Source organism: Nyctereutes procyonoides, unplaced genomic scaffold (assembly GCF_905146905.1).
Source record: "Nyctereutes procyonoides isolate TBG_1078 unplaced genomic scaffold, NYPRO_anot_genome, whole genome shotgun sequence".
Classification (NCBI taxonomy): domain Eukaryota; kingdom Metazoa; phylum Chordata; class Mammalia; order Carnivora; family Canidae; genus Nyctereutes; species Nyctereutes procyonoides.
The window spans coordinates 9,072,745-9,092,292 of NW_026575139.1; the positions used below are offsets into that span (position 1 = coordinate 9,072,745).

The 19,548-nt window shown below is 45.4% G+C and overlaps 1 protein-coding gene and 1 pseudogene across 1 annotated transcript; one reads left to right on the forward strand and one right to left on the reverse strand.

The window, feature by feature from the left end:
• The first annotated feature begins 804 nt into the window (after positions 1-804).
• Positions 805-17,107, forward strand: LOC129496221 (serpin A11-like). Its single transcript, XM_055304287.1, has 5 exons — positions 805-936; positions 4,294-4,939; positions 10,363-10,636; positions 14,490-14,637; positions 16,763-17,107. The coding sequence occupies exons 2-5, from the start codon at positions 4,297-4,299 to the stop codon at positions 16,964-16,966; spliced, it is 1,269 nt and encodes a 422-aa protein (XP_055160262.1). The 5' UTR covers positions 805-936; positions 4,294-4,296; the 3' UTR covers positions 16,967-17,107.
• LOC129496223 (ubiquitin-60S ribosomal protein L40-like) lies at positions 7,941-8,502 on the reverse strand (annotated as a pseudogene).
• Positions 17,108-19,548: the final 2,441 nt, after the last annotated feature.

Below are 19,548 nucleotides of genomic sequence, written 5' to 3' on the forward strand. Positions count from 1 at the left end.
ATGGTGAACAAGAGTCAATGATCCATTTTATGGGGATTCAAAACAGCAGGAGAGAAGATTTTGTTCCATGTTCTAATTTCCTTCAGTCTTCTTTTTTTCTATATGTGGATGATATTTATTTAAAGTATCAGTAAAGGGACACCTGGGTGGCTCAGCAGTTGAGCATCTGCCTTTGGCTCAGGTCATGATCCCGAGGTTCTGGGATCGAGTCCCACATCGGGTTCCCTGCAGGGAACCTGCTTCTCCCTCTGCCTCTGTCTCTGCCTCTCTCTGTGTGTGTCTCTCATAAATAAATAAAATCTTTTTAGAAGAATAAAGTATCAGTAAAATATGGGAATGGTAAGAATCAGTAAAACATTGGAGCCTCACCACCAACTTCTCGAGCAGGTAATTGAACCTCACTGAGCCTGTGTCCTGTCTACAAGGTGGGGATGACTGTGTCTCACTCACATTCTTTCTCCATCCAGTTTTATTGAGAAATAACTGACACATGTCCCTGTATGCATTCAAGGTGAACAGGAAGGCGGTTTGGTTCACACATATTGTGATAGGATGATCATGACGGGCTGGGTCAGCATCTCCCGGTCTTATCGTTAAGGTGATCTGGAAAGAACACTGTCTGGGTCACAGGAAACATCAGTGATGGCTCGGAAGCAGCCAACATCGTGACTTCTGTTGTTGTCACCAGCACTGGAATATCCTCAGATGGAGTTGGGTCCAGAATCACAATCCACTCAGCTTGTAGGATGGGCAGACAGGACAGATCCTTCCAAATAAAATAGGTCCCTTCCTGTTTGCGGCACACTGCTTTCGGCCGGTTCCAGGAACTGACCTGGCAAATATTGACGGGCCGCCCTGGTCTACAAACACCATTTCCTGTGGGTAGGAGGCCACGCAGTGCTGAAGACCCGGGGTCCCCAATCCGGGGAGCTCACTGTGAGTACCATACCTATGTCCCAGGTGGAGGTGGGGGTGGCTGCGTCTCTTCTCTCTCTCTCTCCCTCTCTCTCTCTCCCTCTCTCTTTCTCTCTCTCTCTCCCTCCCTCTCTCCCTTTCACTTTCTCTCTGTCCCTACTCCCCCTTTATCTCTCTGTCTCTCTCTCTCTGTCTCTTTCCCTCCTTCTCTCTAGCTTTCTCTCCTCTCTCTCTCTCTCTCTCTCTCTCTCTCTCTCTCTCTCCCCCTCTCTCTCTGGTTTTGGCAGCAGGGATGGGACAACTGGGTCCCCAAAGGAGAAATGCAATGATTTACAGCTTCTAAGGCTTTAGGTAGGAACTTCAGGTTTTACACAGGTTTATGAAAAACTTGGCCATCAAAAAAGTTGAGAGAGGAACTCCCAGGACTCCTAGTGATTAGACACTAGTATCACCCAAAGCAAAATGATGACGCTGCTATAGCAAATTTACTAGAGACTCATAGCAAAAGGTTCACACTCCAGAGCCCTTGTCTAGAATCTGAATCATGCTCCTGCCACTTAACAGGTACTTATCCTGATCCTGAGCTGTTTCTCCATATGCACCGCAAGGGTACTAATACCCGTGTCTTAAGGTTCTCACAGGGATTCAATTAAGTGACATGAATCAATTATCAACAAAGTCACTGCTGGCATTTGCACAATACCATTCTTCAGGGCATGTGACTGCTCCGGCATTTCAAGAGCTTTCTCTCTCCCACCAAACGTCTCCAGTCTCTGAGATGATCCTAAATACCACCCACTCCCCACCCCACCCTGCATTTGAGAACACATCTGGTTGGGAGCCTGTGATACAATGGACCTACTATCCCCACACAAGATAAACAATAGATGGGAATATTACCATGAATTAATGGAGTTTTCAGTTTCCCCCAGGATCTTTCTGGAAAAGAAATAAAGAAATAAATTGGATGTAATTACACCAGACCTCTGTAGAAAAGGGTGAAAATTAACGTTGCATGCTTTCTGTGTGTCAGGTGCTGCACACACCACATGCCCTGTAATCCTTTAGTGCCCCCCACCCTTGGAAGGTAGGCACTATCCTTTATATTTTGCAAATGAGGACACTGCTGGTCAGAGAGTTTCCTTTGCACAGATCCCACAGTGAGATACTGCAGAGTCTATTTCAAACCCAAGCCCTCTGATGTTCCATCCACTTTGGGAAATATAGCCTTCTGCAAGTCTGGGAATCGTTGGGGTGCGGAAGGGTAAAAATGGTGAGTTCAATGGGATAAAAAAGAATAAACCAGAACCAGTTTTATTACAGCTGCATTTCTAGTTTTCCCCAGGAGCAGACAGACTTTTAAATTGTTCTGCTTCCCAACGTGAATGAAACCTGTCATTAGGGAAGCCCCCCGGAGCTCTGGGGGAGGGAGGGAGGACGTGGCCTCGGGAAATTGCCTGCAGTACTTTGCCCAGCAAACTGTTTCAACATAACTGATAACCAGGCTATATTCATCCCTCCCGACAACTGGCCTGTGGGGTTTTGAGGGCCTATAAACCATCTACAAAATATACTCTCTCCCACACCACCATGGCATTTGTGATTGATCCAGAGGTCATTGGTTTGGGCAAAAGGCGCCAATTAAGACACAAACATTATAAAGACAGACGAACCAAGGGATAGGGTGGTCAGCAGTGGAAGGGTCAGTTCTGAAGGGAGCAAGGGGGCGGGACTCTCCTTACTGAGGACGTCAAGGTGAGGGGGAGCCCGAGTAGCCATGCGACAGTGTGTCCTCTGTGAGGATGTGTGGAGGTGTGCATGGAGGCCCTGAAAGGGACGGGGGCACTAGACAGGGGGCAGAGTGAGCAGAGATAAGCCATGTCTACACTGCAGTTCCACCTGGAGTTGGAGCTGCCTTCCTTGCCCTGAGGAAGGAGTCTCCCACTCCTACACCATTTTGATTCCCTAGGGTACCTCGAAGGCTTCTCTGGCACATTTTATAACCTAACCTATGAGAGAGATGGTATTCATTTCCTAGGGCTGCCCTAACAAAGCACCTGGATAGTTTCAATGACAGAAATGTATTGTCCCCATAGTCGTGGAGGCTGGAAGTTGGAGATCTAGATGCTGGTGGTGGGGCTGATTCTTTCTGAGACTGGGGGGTCGGGTGGGGTGGGGGCAGGAAGCAAGAGAGAACCTGCTCCAGGCCTCTCCCCAAGCTGCTGCTCGTTTGCAGGCAATCTCTGGCATCCTTGGGTGTAGAAGCATCATCTCGATCTCTGCCTTTGTCTTCACGGTGCCTTCTCCCTGAGTTCATGTCTGGGGCCAAATGTCCCCTTCTTAGAAGTACATCAGTCGTATTCAATTGGGGCCCATCTAATGACTTCATCTTAACCAATTACACCTCAACCACCCCTTTTCCAAACAAACATTCTGAGATACTGGGGATTCCAGCTTCAACATACAAAATTGGGGGGTAGCAATTCAATCCGTGATGGACATCTTCCCCAAACCTCTACATCAATTAAGATACAGGATTCAGCTGCTACATGTGACAAGGGGAGCTTGGGGTAACAGGTTTGATCAAGACAGAGTTGACCCATCCTCCCAGGCTCCATCCTTCCCATGGCTTTGCCATCCTTTGTGAGAGGCCCCCATCCACCAGGTCCCCATGACTCATCATCACATCAACACTCCAGCTAATGAAAAACCACAAGAGTAGAGGGTACTCCCCTTTCTTCAAGGACCTGACCCAGGAGCTGCACACACCATCCTCTCTCCTCCAATTGGCAAGAGTGACATTAATGACCACACCTGGGTGCTAGCCTCACTCACTGTCACAGTGTCCTGAGCATCTGCTCCATAGCCACCCCAATCTTTGAAACTTAATGAATGATCCAAAGAATGACTGGAAAGACAAAAGAAGAAAGAAAAAGAAAGGAAGGAAGGAAGGAAGGAAGGAAGGAAGGAAGGAAGGAGGGAGGGAGGGAGGGAGGGAGGGAGGGAGGGAAGGAAGGAAGGAAGGAAGAAAGGAAGGAAAGAAGGAAGGGTGGAGGGAGGGAGGGAGGGAGGGAGGGAGGGAGGGAGGGAGGGAGGGACAATAAACCATGGAAGTTTGTTTCTAGAGCCCAGAGTCCTTTTCTCAACCAAACTTTATAGGCAAACAATCAATACATCAAGCAGATTTAGGGCTGCTGCTCGGACTGCAGCCTTGGGGGAAATGTCAGAGCCCTGCTGGCTCACCCTCCACCTCATCTTCTCTCGGGCCCCTCATGACACCTGTGTGGGGTACAGTTTGGATGAGGCTCAATATATGGGCAATGGGGAGCAATGAAGTTATGTATGAGTAGAATGACATGTTCAACGTCTTGTTTTCAGAGGATGGGTCCAGTTTGGCTGTGGCTGCTGGGAGCAGGGATCCTGCCCTCTTTCCACTGTCAGCCCTTTTCTGCCCATGGAGATAAGAGTCTGGGGGTGCCTCACGCTCCCAGGGATCATCTCTCCTCACCCGACCCCGCCTACCACAAAATCACACCCACCATCACCAACTTTGCCTTGCATCTGTACAAGCAGCTGGCCGCAGAAACCTCAGGAAACATCTTCTTTTCCCCTGTGAGCATCTCTACCTCGTTGGCCCTGCTCTCTCTTGGGGCCCAAGCTAACACCTCAACTCAGATCTTGGAAGGCCTTGGCTTCAACCTCACGGAGACCCCAGAGGCTGACATCCACCGTGGTTTCCAGAGCCTCATCCACACCCTTGACCTGCCCAGTTCCAAACTTGAACTGAAAGTAGGCAACTCCTTGTTCCTGGACAAGCAACTAAAGCCTCAGCAGCACTTTTTGGACACTATCAGGGAGCTGTATGGAGCTTTTGCTTTTTCTGCCAACTTCACGGATTCCGCCACAACCAGGAGGCAGATTAATGAGTACGTGAGAAAGCAGACGTATGGGCAGGTGGCGGATGGCCTCCAGGAGTTCACGCAAGACACGTTCATGGTTCTCTTGAATTACATCTTCTTCAAAGGTGAGGGCTGGCTGGGGCAGAAATACACCTCCACCACCTCTAGTCCTGCCCCTGAAAGGCACCTGCCTTCAAGTCTTACTGCTGTTCCTTCAGGGAATTGCCTCGATATATTTAAATAATCTTCCTATAGGACCACTTCTTGATTTATCAATATTTGTTTTCTCTTGCCATGTTTCTTCTGTTCAGTTTTTATCCTAATTTCCTTTTGTTATACATTCAATCATACTCTTTTAGGAATAATTCCTTTTTAAGAAAAATCTTATTTTTATATTAGTATCTATTTTGAATATAGAAAAATATACAGAGAATAATATAAAACCACCATACACTCCCCCACCAAGAATGAACGAATATTGACAATTTACCATTTGTTTCAGATTTTTATTTTTTTTAATACAGTGTTGCAGGGAGAGTTCAGTTCCTTTTTAACCCTTCCCTAGTCCCATTTCCCTCCTTCCATCCCTCCCCAGAGGCAATCACTATCCTGGGAGTGGTGTGGATCCTTCTCACCCATGTGCTCCTACCATGAACACCTGAAGTTTATATCAATAATCCCATATAATCCAGTGTATGTGTTCTAAATTTTACAAGAATAGTATCATACTGTACAACTTACCTTGCACTTTATGTTTTAGTGTCCTCACCACATCCTTTTAAAGATTTATTTATTTATTTTAGAGAGGGGGGGTGTAGGGGGCAGAGGGGAAAAGAGACGCTCTCAAGCAGACTCCATGCTGAGTGAGAAGCCTGACCTGGGGCTCAACCTCATAACCCTGAGACCATGACATGAGCTGAAACCAAGAATTGAATGCTTAACCAACTGAGCCACCCAAGTGCTCTAGATCTTAATCTGTACAAACAGCTTTTTAGTTTATTTTGACTGTTGTTGCATTGAACACGTCATACTTGCAGGGCCCATTTCTCTACTCCTGTTATTTCCTGATTTAGCAGCATAAATCTCTATTCTGGTCCTAAGAAAATGAATTCTTCCTTTTTTTTTTTTTTAAAGCTTGGGCCCAATCAGATGTCTTTTGTTTGTACCTACTGGTTTTGTCATTTCCAGGTTCCACATTACATTTAGTCACTGCATCAATGTGGGCTCCTCTGGGCTGCAACAGTTTCTTAGACTGTCTTTGCTCTCCATGACCTTGCTGATTTTGAAGAGTGCTGGCTACTTTGCAGAATGTCTCTCATCTGGGATTGATTTGCCTGTTTTTCCCATGATTAAGACAGGGGTGATGGGTCGTGGGGAGGAGAGCCACAGAGGGGAAGTGGCATTCTTTCTTATCACATCAAGTCAAGGATGCATACTATCAGCGTGACTTATCACTGTTGATGTTGACTTTGACCATCTGGCTAAGGGCATGTTTGTCAGATTTCCCTGTTGTGAAGATACCCTTTCCCCATTGCCGCACTGTGCTCTTTGGAGGAAGTCACTATGTACATCCCACGCTTAGGGAGTGGGGAGTTATGCTCATCTCCTTAAGAAAGGAGGATCTACCTGAATTATTTGGAATTCTTTCCATATGCGACATTTCTCTCTTCTCTCATGTTTATTTATTCAATCATTTACTTACATCATTATGGACTCAAGGATATTTATTTTATATTTTGAATTGTAATGCACTCCTACTTAGCTTTGTGGCTTAAAATTTTCCAACATTGATCAGAAGATCCTTCTGTTGGTTCCTATGTCCCTGGATATGCCTCTATCATTGCTGATTTTTTTAAAAGATTTTATCTATTTATTCATGATAGACATAGAGAGAGAGAGAGAGGCAGAGACACGGGCAGAGGGAGAAGCAGGCTCCATACCGGGAGCCCGACGTGGGACTCGATCCCGGGACTCCAGGATCACACCCTGGGCTGAAGGCAGGCGGTAAACCACTGAGTAACCCAGGGATCCCCTGATTTTTTTTTTCTTTTGGAGCACTCCTTACTTTCTGGCACTACGAGACACTCCAGGCTCATCTTTTATATCTCCTGCTTCCTGAAAAATGTCCTTTTGTCTCTCTGTGCTGCCCCTTCTTCAGCTCCAACTTCTCTTTTACTAATTCTCTCAGAACAATTAGTATCTACTATTTCACTCATCCACTGAGTTTTTAATTTCACTGATTGCATTCTCACTTTGATGACCTATTTTTCTCAAATCAACCTGTTCTTATGAATTGTACTTTTTTAAAAACACACTTTTAAAAAAATGTCTTTCAGATTATTCTATTGTCTGGAGGTCTTGAACTGTGAATTCTTGGTTTGCTGCCCCAACTGTTTCTCTTTCAAGAGAGGATTGAAATTTTCAGCTTTGGGCTCATCTTCAGTAGAAATTATCTTTTCGTGAGTTTCTGATGGCCTGTTGTGGAAGGGTCTCCAGGAGACAATTTCACATTTGCCTCTGTTATAGTCCTATTGGTTTCACTGGTTCTATTTTAATTTCTAGGTTGGGGAGTCCCTGCACTGAATGATTAATGAGAACATAGACCAGTCTTAGGTTGGGGAGTTCCTACACTAAATGGGTAATAAAAACAAAGAACCCAGACCAGGTGACTCTTCTCCTCCACCCTCCACCTGGAAATGTAGTGACCTGTCCTAACTCATCCCTGGGCTGTGGGGCAGAGTTTTTTAATCCAGGCTTCCCAGATGGTGAAGGGATTACCTTTCATAGCTTTTGACTATTTGCAGAGAGATCAGTTTCAAGTGCAAGCCTGAGTTTTATTTAGTTCCCCTGAGAAGACATTAAATCCCATCCCCAAGGGCTGTGTTTGATTTGGATAACCCATGAACCAGATGACTTTGGTTCCTAATCAGAGATGTGCATTCCTGCTTTGTAACCAGAAGCTTTGATTCTTGTTTTTGAACTTAGCTTTCTTTCTTTTCTTTTTTCTTTTCTTTTCTTTTCTTTTCTTTTCTTTTCTTTCTTTCTTTCTTTCTTTCTTTCTTTTTTCTTTCTCTCTTTCTTATTTTTTCAAGCTTCTCTGGGTGTTTACTCAGGAAAAAGAAAAAAACAGATTTTTCTGCTTTTAACTTAGTCTGTGATACTGATCAGAAGACTCAAGGACCTAAGTCTTAATCGTTCTTGATTCTCCAGAGTCTGACAGAGGGTCAAGTATGTTTTATTTTTTTCCAATCAATAAAAGGGAAACTTTATTAAGGCTCCAGGGCCTCAGACCTCAGGCAGGAGGCCAATCTGTGGACAAAGGAAGAGCCAGTGGAATGGCCTTATCTGACCTTCATCTTGGGGCACAGGTTGTTGGTGTGGTCACAATTCTTATTGGGGCAGTTGATAACTTGAGGGTGCTAATCATCTTGCCACAGTTGTATTTCTGGGCCAGCTGGCAGAGGGCAGTCTTCATGAGGTCACCCTTGCAGTGAAGTACCAAGTACAGGGAGTACTCTTTCTGGATACCAAGCAAGTGAAGCCATCCTCTGGCAAAGCTTAGACATTTCTGGTGAGTCAAGACATCCTTCTTCTTTTGAATTTTGGCTTTGAAATTATCAGTGGCATCACTGGGCTTGACCTTGAGGGTGATGATCTTGCCTGTCAGGACCTTCACAAAGATCTGCATCTCTCCATCTGACACAAGGCTGCTACCACCAGAGCACTTGGACACCTTGTTGAAGAGAAAGAGGGTCAAGTATATGTTGAATGTTTGCTACATGAGTGATTTCAATTTGAAGTTAGGTCTCATGTTTGAGGCCTCTAGGGATGATGTTCATTAATTTATCAAGACTGATTAGATTTCAGGGACTTTGCTAACATCTTGGGAAAATCTGTGAATAAGATTATTTTCCTATCCTTGCAGAGCTCACAGTCCCACGTGTGCTATAAATAAGCAAAAGGGCAACTGTAACTCAATGGAAAAGTGATGCTCTGTTTGGGTAGGTCTGGATGCCATGGAATTCTCAAAAGATACACTTTTCCAGACTTGAAGAGTGAGGGAAGGCTTTCTGGAAGGGAAGGCGTCTCAACAGGCATCTGTTGAGACATGAAGAATGAGTTGGATTTATTCAGGCAAAGAGGCTGTGAGAGAGGTGAGGAGAAGAGGGTTCAAGCTGAAAAACCAGCATGCACAAAGGTCCAAGGAAAAGAGAAATCATTGCATTTTCAAGGAACTGAAATGATTTAGTTGGACTAGAACACAGAACACAATGGCATAATGCTTGGGGGACAGCGCCATGAGTTGCAATAAAAAAGTAAGCAGAAGGGATGCCTGGGTGGCTCAGTGGTTGAGCATCTGCCTTTTGTTCAGGGCATGATTGCAGGGTCCTGGGATCGAGTCTTGCATCAGGCTTCCCCGGGAGAGCCTGCTTCTCCCTCTGCCTATGCCTCTCTCTCTGTGTCTTTCATGAATAAATAAATAAAAATCTTTTTTAAAAAAAGGTAAGAAGGAACTTTGTTGAGGACCCTAGACTCTACCTATAGGTCTCCAGAATTACCAAGAAGTTAGAAGCAATGGAGTGACATGATTACATCTGTTTTAAGATCAGTCTGGTCACAATGTGGAAACTGAATTTGGTGGGGAAGAAGGGTGGGAGAGCAGAGACAAGTCAGGAGGTTCTTGAAGTAGTTCAATGTAAGTAAGATGGCAGCCTTGGATAAAGGTGCAGCTCTGGAGGTAGAATCAGCGATGCTTGGTCACTGAGAAGTTGGGAAGAAGAGGGAGAGGGTGAGCCAGCTTTCCATCACCAAGACCAGCACTTTCAGGAGGCCAAGTCTGGAGGCTGTTGTATGTGGAGATTGTAAGTAGTAGAGAAGATACTACACACGAAAACAATGCTGTGACATTCTTATGCATTTCTGTCTTAATGAGCTTTTGCAGTATATTTAGCATTTTATTAACTGAATTCTTTCTCCTTTTTCAATTTGAATATTAGGAAATTCAGAGGTAGAGGGGGCTCTTGACCTTCTCTATAGAAAGTTATTGTTTAGAAGCAGCATGGCAGAGAGGGGTCAAATCAGTGTTTGCAGAGAACATGATCTATGGAGCCATTCAAGCCACAGTCTGCTCTACCACCTAATGGCTCTGAAGACTGGGTATGTTTCTATAAACTCACAGGGACTTAGTTTCTAATTGCTGACATGGAGATCATAATACTTATTTAATATTTATGTTCATGAAAAAGTAAAAAGATAATGCCTTGCACATGGAAGGTAGTTAGTCGATGGAAAATACCTTTTAGCTTCTTGAAAGCTAAGTTTCTCTGAAATAGAACAAAATAATAGACCATTAGAACTCTACCTCTGGGGACTGACTCTAGTGGCTGAGCCAGCCCTAAGTTCTGGCCTGCTGGTTCTGTATCCATGCCACTTCTCTACCTCATATTTATGCCTACCCAGGAGGAAGTCAGTGTGGCTTAGTGTCTGTCTGCCCAGAGCTGCTCTTTTAGAGTATGTTCTCATAGTTTTATGAATTTTGTGTCTTAAGCCAAGTGGAAGCATCCTTTCAATCGCTACCAGACCCAGAAGCAAGAGAGTTTCTCTGTGAATGAGAGGACTTCCCTCCACATCCCCATGATGCACCAAAAGGAAATGCACAGATTCCTCTATGACCAAGAAATGGCTTGCACTGTCCTCCAGATAGAATACAGTGGAAATGCCATGGCTCTGCTGATCTTACCTGACCCAGGAAAAATGGAGCAGGTGGAGGCAGCTCTGCAGCCAGAGACCCTGAGAAAATGGGATCAGTGGCTTCTGCCCAGGTAAGTGTCAAAGCAGAAGGACTCCAGGCAACTTGATTCAAGAACCCAGGCAGGCCTTGATCAATGACAACTTCAAATGCCCAACCCCTAGGTTTGGTTCATCATTCAGCCCTTTAAATAACTACGTGAGTAAAATGAGGCTATAATCACTGCCACACTGAGTTGGTTGGAGGATTGATCAAGTGGCACATACGAAGTTGGAGACTGGTCATGATAAGTGCTTATCAGGCATTAACCATTCTTATCTCTTCCTGGGTGTTTTTATGGCCAACCTTCTTTCCTCTTGTTTCTCCCTTTTACCAGAATAATTTACTACCAGAAGGTAGTGACATATAGCCAAAAGATCAGACTAAGGACAATTATTATGAATAATTATGACTCCCACAAAAGAGTGTATATTTCTTAAAAGAGTTCTTCTTTCATTTATGTAAAAATTAGTTTGACCAAAATGCAGGAAAAAATGATACTACTATACATGTTACAATTGCAAGATCTAAACAAAAAGCATAGGTTTTATTCAATTGCACAATTTGCTAGTGTACCTCATGAGTAATGTGATGCTTAATAATTAAGAGTAAGGGGCAAAGGATTTAGATAAGCTAGAAGAAGGGTGATTTTGTCAGAACTGTAAATTTGAGTTGGTCCCCACAGTGATGGAGAATATAGAATGTTTCAGCTCTGAGATGCTATCCAGGAATGCAGAAATCTAACAAAGATGAAATGTGTAGCTTTATTGACAAAATAGTCCATATCTAGTTTAATCGGGAGTTTTTTTTATCATTTATTAACTTGGTCCTGAAGAAAGACTTAAAGTCCTAGGTAGGTATATCTTCAATTTGCCATTCCTGAAGTATAGAGGAAAGATAAAGTTAGACCAAATACTTTATCTCTGCCTTGCTGTGAGGCTCCCCCCTGCCCAATATTTGGCTAACATTGCTCAATTGATGGCTAGCAGTCTTTTTGATAGAGCTTCTCTGAAAAAAGTACCCCTATTTTAATTAAAACATTTCTTAAAGAAATTAAATACCAAGAGGAGTACCATAAAAATCAAAGTGCTAATTTCATGGGATCTCAACCCTACCCACCTCTATCTCATTTTTCAGTTTGTGGTTTTTCTTACTATGGTTTCAACCTTTTCTGGTATGCCTAGACTTCATTTTCCAGCTAATTTCTTCCTGGGATGTATCTTGTCTCATGAGAGCTCTGGTATGGAATCTGGCTTTGAGTTCTAATTATCTCTTGCTGCATAATAAACCACCTGAAAATGGAATGGCTTGAAAAAGATATCTATTATCACTCTTGATCCAGTGAGTGGGTTGGGCTCAGCCTTGTGGTTCTCACGTGGGGCTTTCCTGCACCAGTGTCAGATGCTGGCCAAGGCTGGAGCAGTGAAGACTCCTCTACTGGATGTCTGGTGCATGGTCTAGCCGGTTGCTCAGATAAAGGCTGAGCAGGTGTCCTCTCTCCATGCAGCATCTCCATGAGACTAGCATGGGCTCCTGCACATCAATGCAGCATAGTTGATGTTGTCATATGGCAGCTCAGAGCTCCAGAAAGGAGTGTTCCTAAAGGCAGGAAGTGAAAGTTCTTGCTCTTTTGAGATCTGGGCTCCAATGTGTCTCTTCTGTCACATGCTTTTTGTCAGAACAGTCACAGAACCCACCTCAGTTTGGAGGGAGCTGGGTATAGACCAAACCTCTTGATGGCCATTTTTCATCTTAAATCCACCAGCAGTTGGTAGACACCAGTTGCCCTCATGCCCGCAGGAGCCTTCCCTCAGCTTTACAACCACAGTGAGGGATAGGAAAAGGTGCCCGTGTTTGGGCAGAGATTTGAGTGCCAAATAAAAGAGATATAGGTCAAGGACAGAGGTCAGAATAAGAAACTATCCCTGTTGTATATGAATCTATATAGCTGTGGTCAGTTTCTGATTCTAGCCCCATATTCTCAAACTCCTTTGAGGTAAGCCTGTCCCTTCTTCCAGCACAGGAAGAAATACCATAGAATCTTCTAGACTGATAGATATTCCCTCTGTAAGGTCTGGGGTTTTTGAGGGTATTTTTTAAAGATTTTATTTATTCATTCATGAGACACACACACACACACAGAGAGACAGAGACAGAGAGGCAGAGACACAGGCAAAGGGAGAAGCAGGCTCCATGCAGGGAGCCTGACGTGGGACTCAATCCCGGGTCTCCAGGATCAGGCCCTGGGCTGAAGGCAGTGCTAAACTGCTGAGCCACCCGGGCTGCCCAGGTTTTGGGTTTTTTAATAGATCCCATGACCAGCATGGACCCCAATGCAGATCTTGAACTCATGACCCTGAGATCAAGACCTGAGCTGAGATCAAGAGTCAGACACTTAACCAACTGAGCCATCCAGGTGCCCCAGGAAGGTCTGTTTTGACCTCTCACTTTGACCTTCAACAAAGCAAAACCAACCCAAGTTATTTTTTTAAATCGCAGGTGTCCTCTGTTATTATTTCTCATGCCATAGATTTTTAATATCACAGCAGCACTTTAATAGGCTTTCAAACATGAAAATGTCAGACTGCCAGACCTCCCTCCACTCAGCTGTGAGGAAGGTTCATGCACTCTCTGGTAACTGTTCATTCTTCATTGACGTGGGTTGAACACCTGCCATATTCTGGGTCTCTACCAGACTTCCTCTCCTAGACTCCAGTCAGACCCCTCCATGGCTTGGGCCTGCCCACAAGTGCTGCCTGTGGAAAATCTGCCAAGTGGGCCAAGATAGCCTTGTTTTCTATTCTCCATAGCCTCTTGTCTTCAGTGTTTGACCCATGACTTCCAAATGCCTCTCACTTTGATTAGACATTTTGACACTCACATAATCCTAGAAGTTAACTGGCAATGAATCTCTAAGCTGATTTAGGGTATCTAACCTGAATTCATTAGAGGTCGAAGTTTCCAAGCTGGTTATTACCTAGCCAGGCTTGCAGACACCCTGCCCTGGCAACCGTCAAACAACAATCAGAACTATCCCAAGAAGAGAAGGACAGATTTGCTCAGTGTCAAAAAGAACTTGTGAATTTACTGTAGGCAATGTGGTGATCCTATGGCAAAGGTCAGCCGCAGGACAGAAAGTGGCCCATACTCTACATACACATACCATCCCTCATCAGATCTTCACAATGACCTGAAGTCCAGGCAGTAAGAGCCTGTGGTGGCTTGTATTATGGGATTGTCAGCAGATATACTTAGGATAGATTTCAGAAGGAGAACCAGCAGAACCTACTGATGAATTGGATATGGAGGTAGGACAATGTTGGCACTATTTATCTTTCATGGTTATTTGGATCTGATCAATTAAGACTTGTAAAATTGGGGATACCTGGATGGCTCAGTGGTTTAGTGCCTTCCTGCAGCCCAGGGCATGATCCTGGAGTCCCAGGATCGAGTCCTGCGTCAGGCTCCCTGCGTGGGGCCTGCTTTTCCCTCTGCCTATGTCTCTGCCTCTCTCTCTCTCTCTCTGTCTCTCATGAATAAATAAATAAAAATCTTTAAAAAAAAAAGACTTGTAAAATCCCTTGCTTGATATCCAGCATGTAGGAAATGCTCCATAAATGTGCAGGAGATGAAAACTTATGGCCATGCCAAAAGTCTTCTCAGATCCAGACACAGGAGGGCTGAAGAGGTCACAAGAGGTCTGTAAGGTCTGAAGAGAAGGGGGGCCCAGGGTCCTAGAAAGTCCTGACACAGTAGAGTATTGTGATGGGATGGTTCCCCGTCCCTCTGAGAAACACTTCTTCCCAAAGCTGGGGCTGCTAACAGACAGGGTGGAAGCAGCATATTTAATGAGACAGCACCACCTCTCTGGCTGATTCTCTCTCCAGCCTACTGGATTTGCATCTGCCAAGGTTTTCCATTTCTGGAACATATAATCTTGAAGAAATACTTCCCCTCATTGGCCTCACCAACATCTTCAACTTAGAAGCTGACTTATCGGGAATCACTGAGCAGCTCAACAAAACCATCTCCCGGGTAAGGTGGTGAACATGGGTGGAGGGGAGGGTCTTTTCTCCATTGATGTGCGCATTTGAAAGTTAAGTTTTCCTTTCTTTTTCCTCTTCTGGGTCTTTATCACAATCTATAAGGCTTCTTTTCATGGGTAGCTCCCTTACCACCTCTCCTCTGTGTTCCTCAGAGCAGGGACACTGAGTGTTGAAAAACTAGACAAGTATTCAGAGTCATCCATGGAACCAGAATTTCCACAGGTATGGGATTAGTTTTGTCTTCATTCCTTATACTTCCCCCAGGGCAGGCAGTGAAACTCTGTCTTTGTTGTAGTTAGATAGAGTAGTGGGGCATAAACAAAAGAATGTATCCATCAGCTTTGCTGCAGAGACAAGCATCCCCCAGATCTCAGAGCCTGAACAGGTTTATTTCATGTTCATGTTACATGTCAGAAGTGTGTCATGATCAGGGAATGTAGACCTACTTCACACTGCTTTTCCCTTCCAGGATGCAGGTGGAAGGAGAATCCCTAATGGGGACATGCCATTCTCATAGCAATAGGAAAAAAGCAAGAGAAACTGTGTGGTGGCTCTTCACATTTTTCTTCACTGGGGCCTATGCCAAGGCCACTCATGTGCTACTGGCTAAAGCAAGTCTCATAGTCAAGATGGCCATGAGTTGGAGGGGGGGGTCAGTCTGTGTTCTCCTACAGGAAGCATTATGAGTCACGGGACATGGGTGGGGATCCATGACCTTTTACTAGGAAGGGAGAGTTAATAGCTGGAAATAATATTGCACTTTTCCTTCCCTGTTCTATCTTTTATGTTTTAGGTTAGAGCCATAATTGTTGTTTGAGTTTTTGATATGAATTTCTTTTTTTATTTTCAAAAAAGTTTATTTATATGTTTTAGAGAGACAGAGAGAGAGATTGAGCACACAGGGGGAAGAGGCAGGGCAGAGCGAGGGAGAAAGAATCCCAAGCAGACTTGGAATTGAGACCAGTGTCAGGCTCTGTTCTATGGGGCTTGATCTCATGACCCTGAGATCATGACCTGAGCCAAAACCAAGAGTCAATTGCTCAACTGACTGTGCCACCCAGGTGCCCTCTTACTGTGAATTTCATAAGGGAAGTATTGTGTCTTCTGCTTGGGAAAGACCAGCTGAGATCAGGAACATGAACCAAGGCAATTGGGATATAGTCTTTTGTGTGTGCATGTGAGTGTGTGTGTGTCTGTGTGTGTGTGTGTGATTATATGTACACGCCCATGGTGGAGAGGGTGAACAGGAAAAGAAATAACAGCCTTTTAGAGAATTTCTTTCACAGTGACCTTAAATGCTAGATGTATCTCTTCACAGAACTTTTTTTTTAAGATTTTATTTATTTATTCACCAGGGGCAGAGACAGAGAGAGAGAAAGAGAGAGGCAGAGACACAGGCAGAGGGAGACAGGCTCCATGCAGGGAGCCCGACATGGGACTCGATCCTGGGTCTCCAGGATCACGCTCTGGGTCAAAGGCACACACTAAACCGCTGAGCCACCCAGTTCATAGAACTTTTTAGAAATGAAAGAGATAGTCAAGGCCAGAATGTTTCGATTCTTTTTTTAAAGCCTCAGAATCCTTTCTTACTGAAAAGGAGTGTGAAGATGAGGGTTTAGAAAAAGGAATTCTCACAGAGGCTGGTAGAGGGTTTGGCACATAGGACAACCAGGTTCCTTGAACTCACGTTAGTAACCATTGATTTAGGCTGAGCAAGTCATTTTAAAGAAGCCAGCAGGGCTTGGAGATGGGTGTGCAGCTTGGGGCAGAAATTGTGCTCAGCCCATGGTCTCAGCACCCAGGTGCTTTTGCTGTGCTCTAAAACTTGCCTTTGAGAGTTGCAGCCTGGTTCCTGTGCAGCCCTGCTAAGGCTCATCTGTCTTCTGCTAGAGAGCAAATAGCACCAACAAGGTGCTCTCATCCCCCAGGATGTGGTGGTGGGGAGAAAATGCAGAGAAGAAGCAGAAGCAATGATGGCTGGAGTTGCCTCCTGGGGATATGGGGCCCATGGGGCCTGGGGAGGTGACTCAGCTCCCTAGAACCACACAAGGTAGGATCTGTTTTCTGAGCACGTCCTGAGCTGACGCCATCTCTGTCCCTGTCTCCTCCTCCAGGTGTCACACAAGGCAACAGTGGACATGAATGTGTGGGGAACCAGGGCAGGGGCTGCCTCCAGCCTCCTCTCCCAGCCCCAGGCCCTGAATGCAACATCGGCCTCACAGGCTCGTTTCAATAGGCCTTTCCTGGTGCTCCTGTGGGAGATGACCACTCAGAGCTTGCTCTTCCTGGGCAAAGTCGTCAACCCAGCTGCTGGGTGACCATGGTGGGAGGCCAGGTGGTGGCTCGTCTCCCCCCAGAACAATTAGGAAAGCCAGCACCAGTCTCCACCATGGACTGCTGTGAGGATCAGTTAATTAGTGAACAAAGATCCTAATAAAGTTGACCTTGGGTTGTGTGAACATTGAGTTGCCATGTTTACAAGGGAAGGTCAATGTGCAGAGCAGCTTTGAGCTACCTCCTCTACAGTCTCATTGAACCCAGGATCAACTGTGATCAGAAAGTCAAAAATGAAAACAGCTTCATGTTTTGGCCTCCTGGGAGATATCCATCACTGTGGCCACCACTGCAGATCTTCCCTGAGGGTCCCAGGACAAGGCACAAAGGACATTAGAATGAGTAAGCAGCTTTTTCCCTTCATAGTCACTTATCTTGGCTGTACAGAGAAGCGAGGCCCTCCTAAAACATAATGGGACAGATGTTAGGGACTAGATCACCTTCAGAGGAGATTGAGACCAGGGTGGGGGCTCCAAATCATGGTCTATGAAAAGAAAGGAGTGTAATAATAGGTCAATGCAATAATAGGCCGAGGTAGCATGGGAGGTCAAATGGCCAAGGGCAACCCCAAAATCAAAGAAAGTGGGAGGGTTAACATGGCCAAGTGGACACAAACTTGGTCAGTGGGATGAATTTGGGGTCCATATTCAGTTGCAGTGGAGCATCTTTAGTGGTTGGAGGCTCTACTCCTACAAGTGTCCCCCTCCATTCTCAAGGAGGCATCTGTCCAAATCTAATGGGAAAACCACAAAGAGATGCCAACTTAGCTCCATCTATGTGTCATGCAGGAGGAAATATCCATCCCCACAATGGAGACAGTGCCAAGACCTAGAGGGCAGCTGTGGGTGGTGCATGTCTAGGAAAGAGTCATCCCCAAAATGCCATTGGAAGAAATATTCCCATCCACACCCTAAGGAGGTCAAACTTGAGTCTGAAAATGAAGTAGGTCTTAAATGAAGGGTAAGAGGGTAAGACAATCTGGGGGAGGGCAGAGGAGACCCTCTGTGGAGAAGAGCCAGTGGGGAAAGAAAGGAAAAGTATGTTCTGACAAAAAATAAAGAGAGAGAGAAACCCAGTTTTGCAGTAATAGAAAACTGATCACCTAGGATCACAGTAGAAGGTGATGCTTGAGAGGTGTTTGGAGGTAAAAGGGTGGAGGCTTTGGATGCCTGATAAGTGGTGTGGACTTTGTCCTGTGGACAGTGGGGAGTAGCTGTATGCCAGCGAACAGATGTAGATGTGGACAAAGTGTGGCTTGAAAAGTCATCTGACAGCTGAGCACAGATAAGACCCAGTGTGGTGAGGCCAGGGTGAGGGGCCAGCCAAGAAGGTGTTGCACTGTGAGGTCTACTCCACCACATGCCCTGTCCTCCCGGCCCGTCCCATATCCCTCCTCTGTCACACCACCAGCACCCACAATCCCCTGTCCCAGCCAACCTCATGTGGCCCTCCAGGCCTCCCCATCCTACCCTCCCTGCCTGTTGGTCCTGTGGACACTCCTTCTCTTATTTGAAAGGAAGGAACCCCAGAAATCCCACCCCATCCCCAGGCAACCTGGCATACACAATACCTTTCTGTTGCTTTGGACTAGACATTGAATAATAACTATGTTCAAACACTTAAGATCTGCCAAAACTCTCTCCAACTGTGAATTGGCTCCTGCAGAAATAAGTGACTGATTTTCCTGGAGCCATGCAAGTCAGAGATATTAAAGGAAGAGGTTCCTGAATCGAACATTTTTCATTAGGTCAGGCATTCTGGAAGATTCTGAGTGAGGTAGGGAACCCGACAAACATGGGTCCCCTGGTATGGGGCTCACAGACTTGTAGGGGAGATGAACATTATATTAAAGTGTGTGGACAGCCACTGCTCTTGGGACACATGCATTCGCCACCTCAACACAGACTTACAGTGGGAATAGAGCACTGAACAAAGTAGACAGTGAGCCCAGCTCACAGGGATTACATCCTAGTGGTTAAGGAAGCAGACACATGTTTGCCCCAATGCCTCATGCTGAATGTGTGACAAGGTTGCTGGTCTGCTTTGGCCATCCACATAAAAAAGAAAGCCTTCCCTAAGTTAGAAGGAGGGATGACCAAACCTGCTTGAAGGGCTCCCCGCTGGACTTCCTTACTATTGGACCTATACAGAGATGTTAGGAAGTAGGTGTTATAGCCCAGCCTTCTCTCGTGTGGACAGAGAGCCAAAGATGAGAGCACATCTCTTGACTGACACTTTAGCCCACAGGGTCTGCACTCATGGGCAAAGTTCCCAATCCAAGTCCTGAATTCAGCTTGTGGGCCACCCATTTGAAATATTATAAAACATTCAGGCTACTAAATGGATACCAGGATAGCTTGAGCTGAGAAATTCATTGGCCTCAGTACCAAACAGAGTTAGAGGAGCAGCGCAACATGGACTCTTATGCATCCCTGCTGATACCTTCATCAGGTCCATGTTTGAGACGGATGCTCCAGGGTTTCTCAAACTAACTGGGGTCCCTCAAACAATGGTTACCCTCAGCCTACATTTTATCACCTACTTTTTACATGGAAAGAGGTAGTGA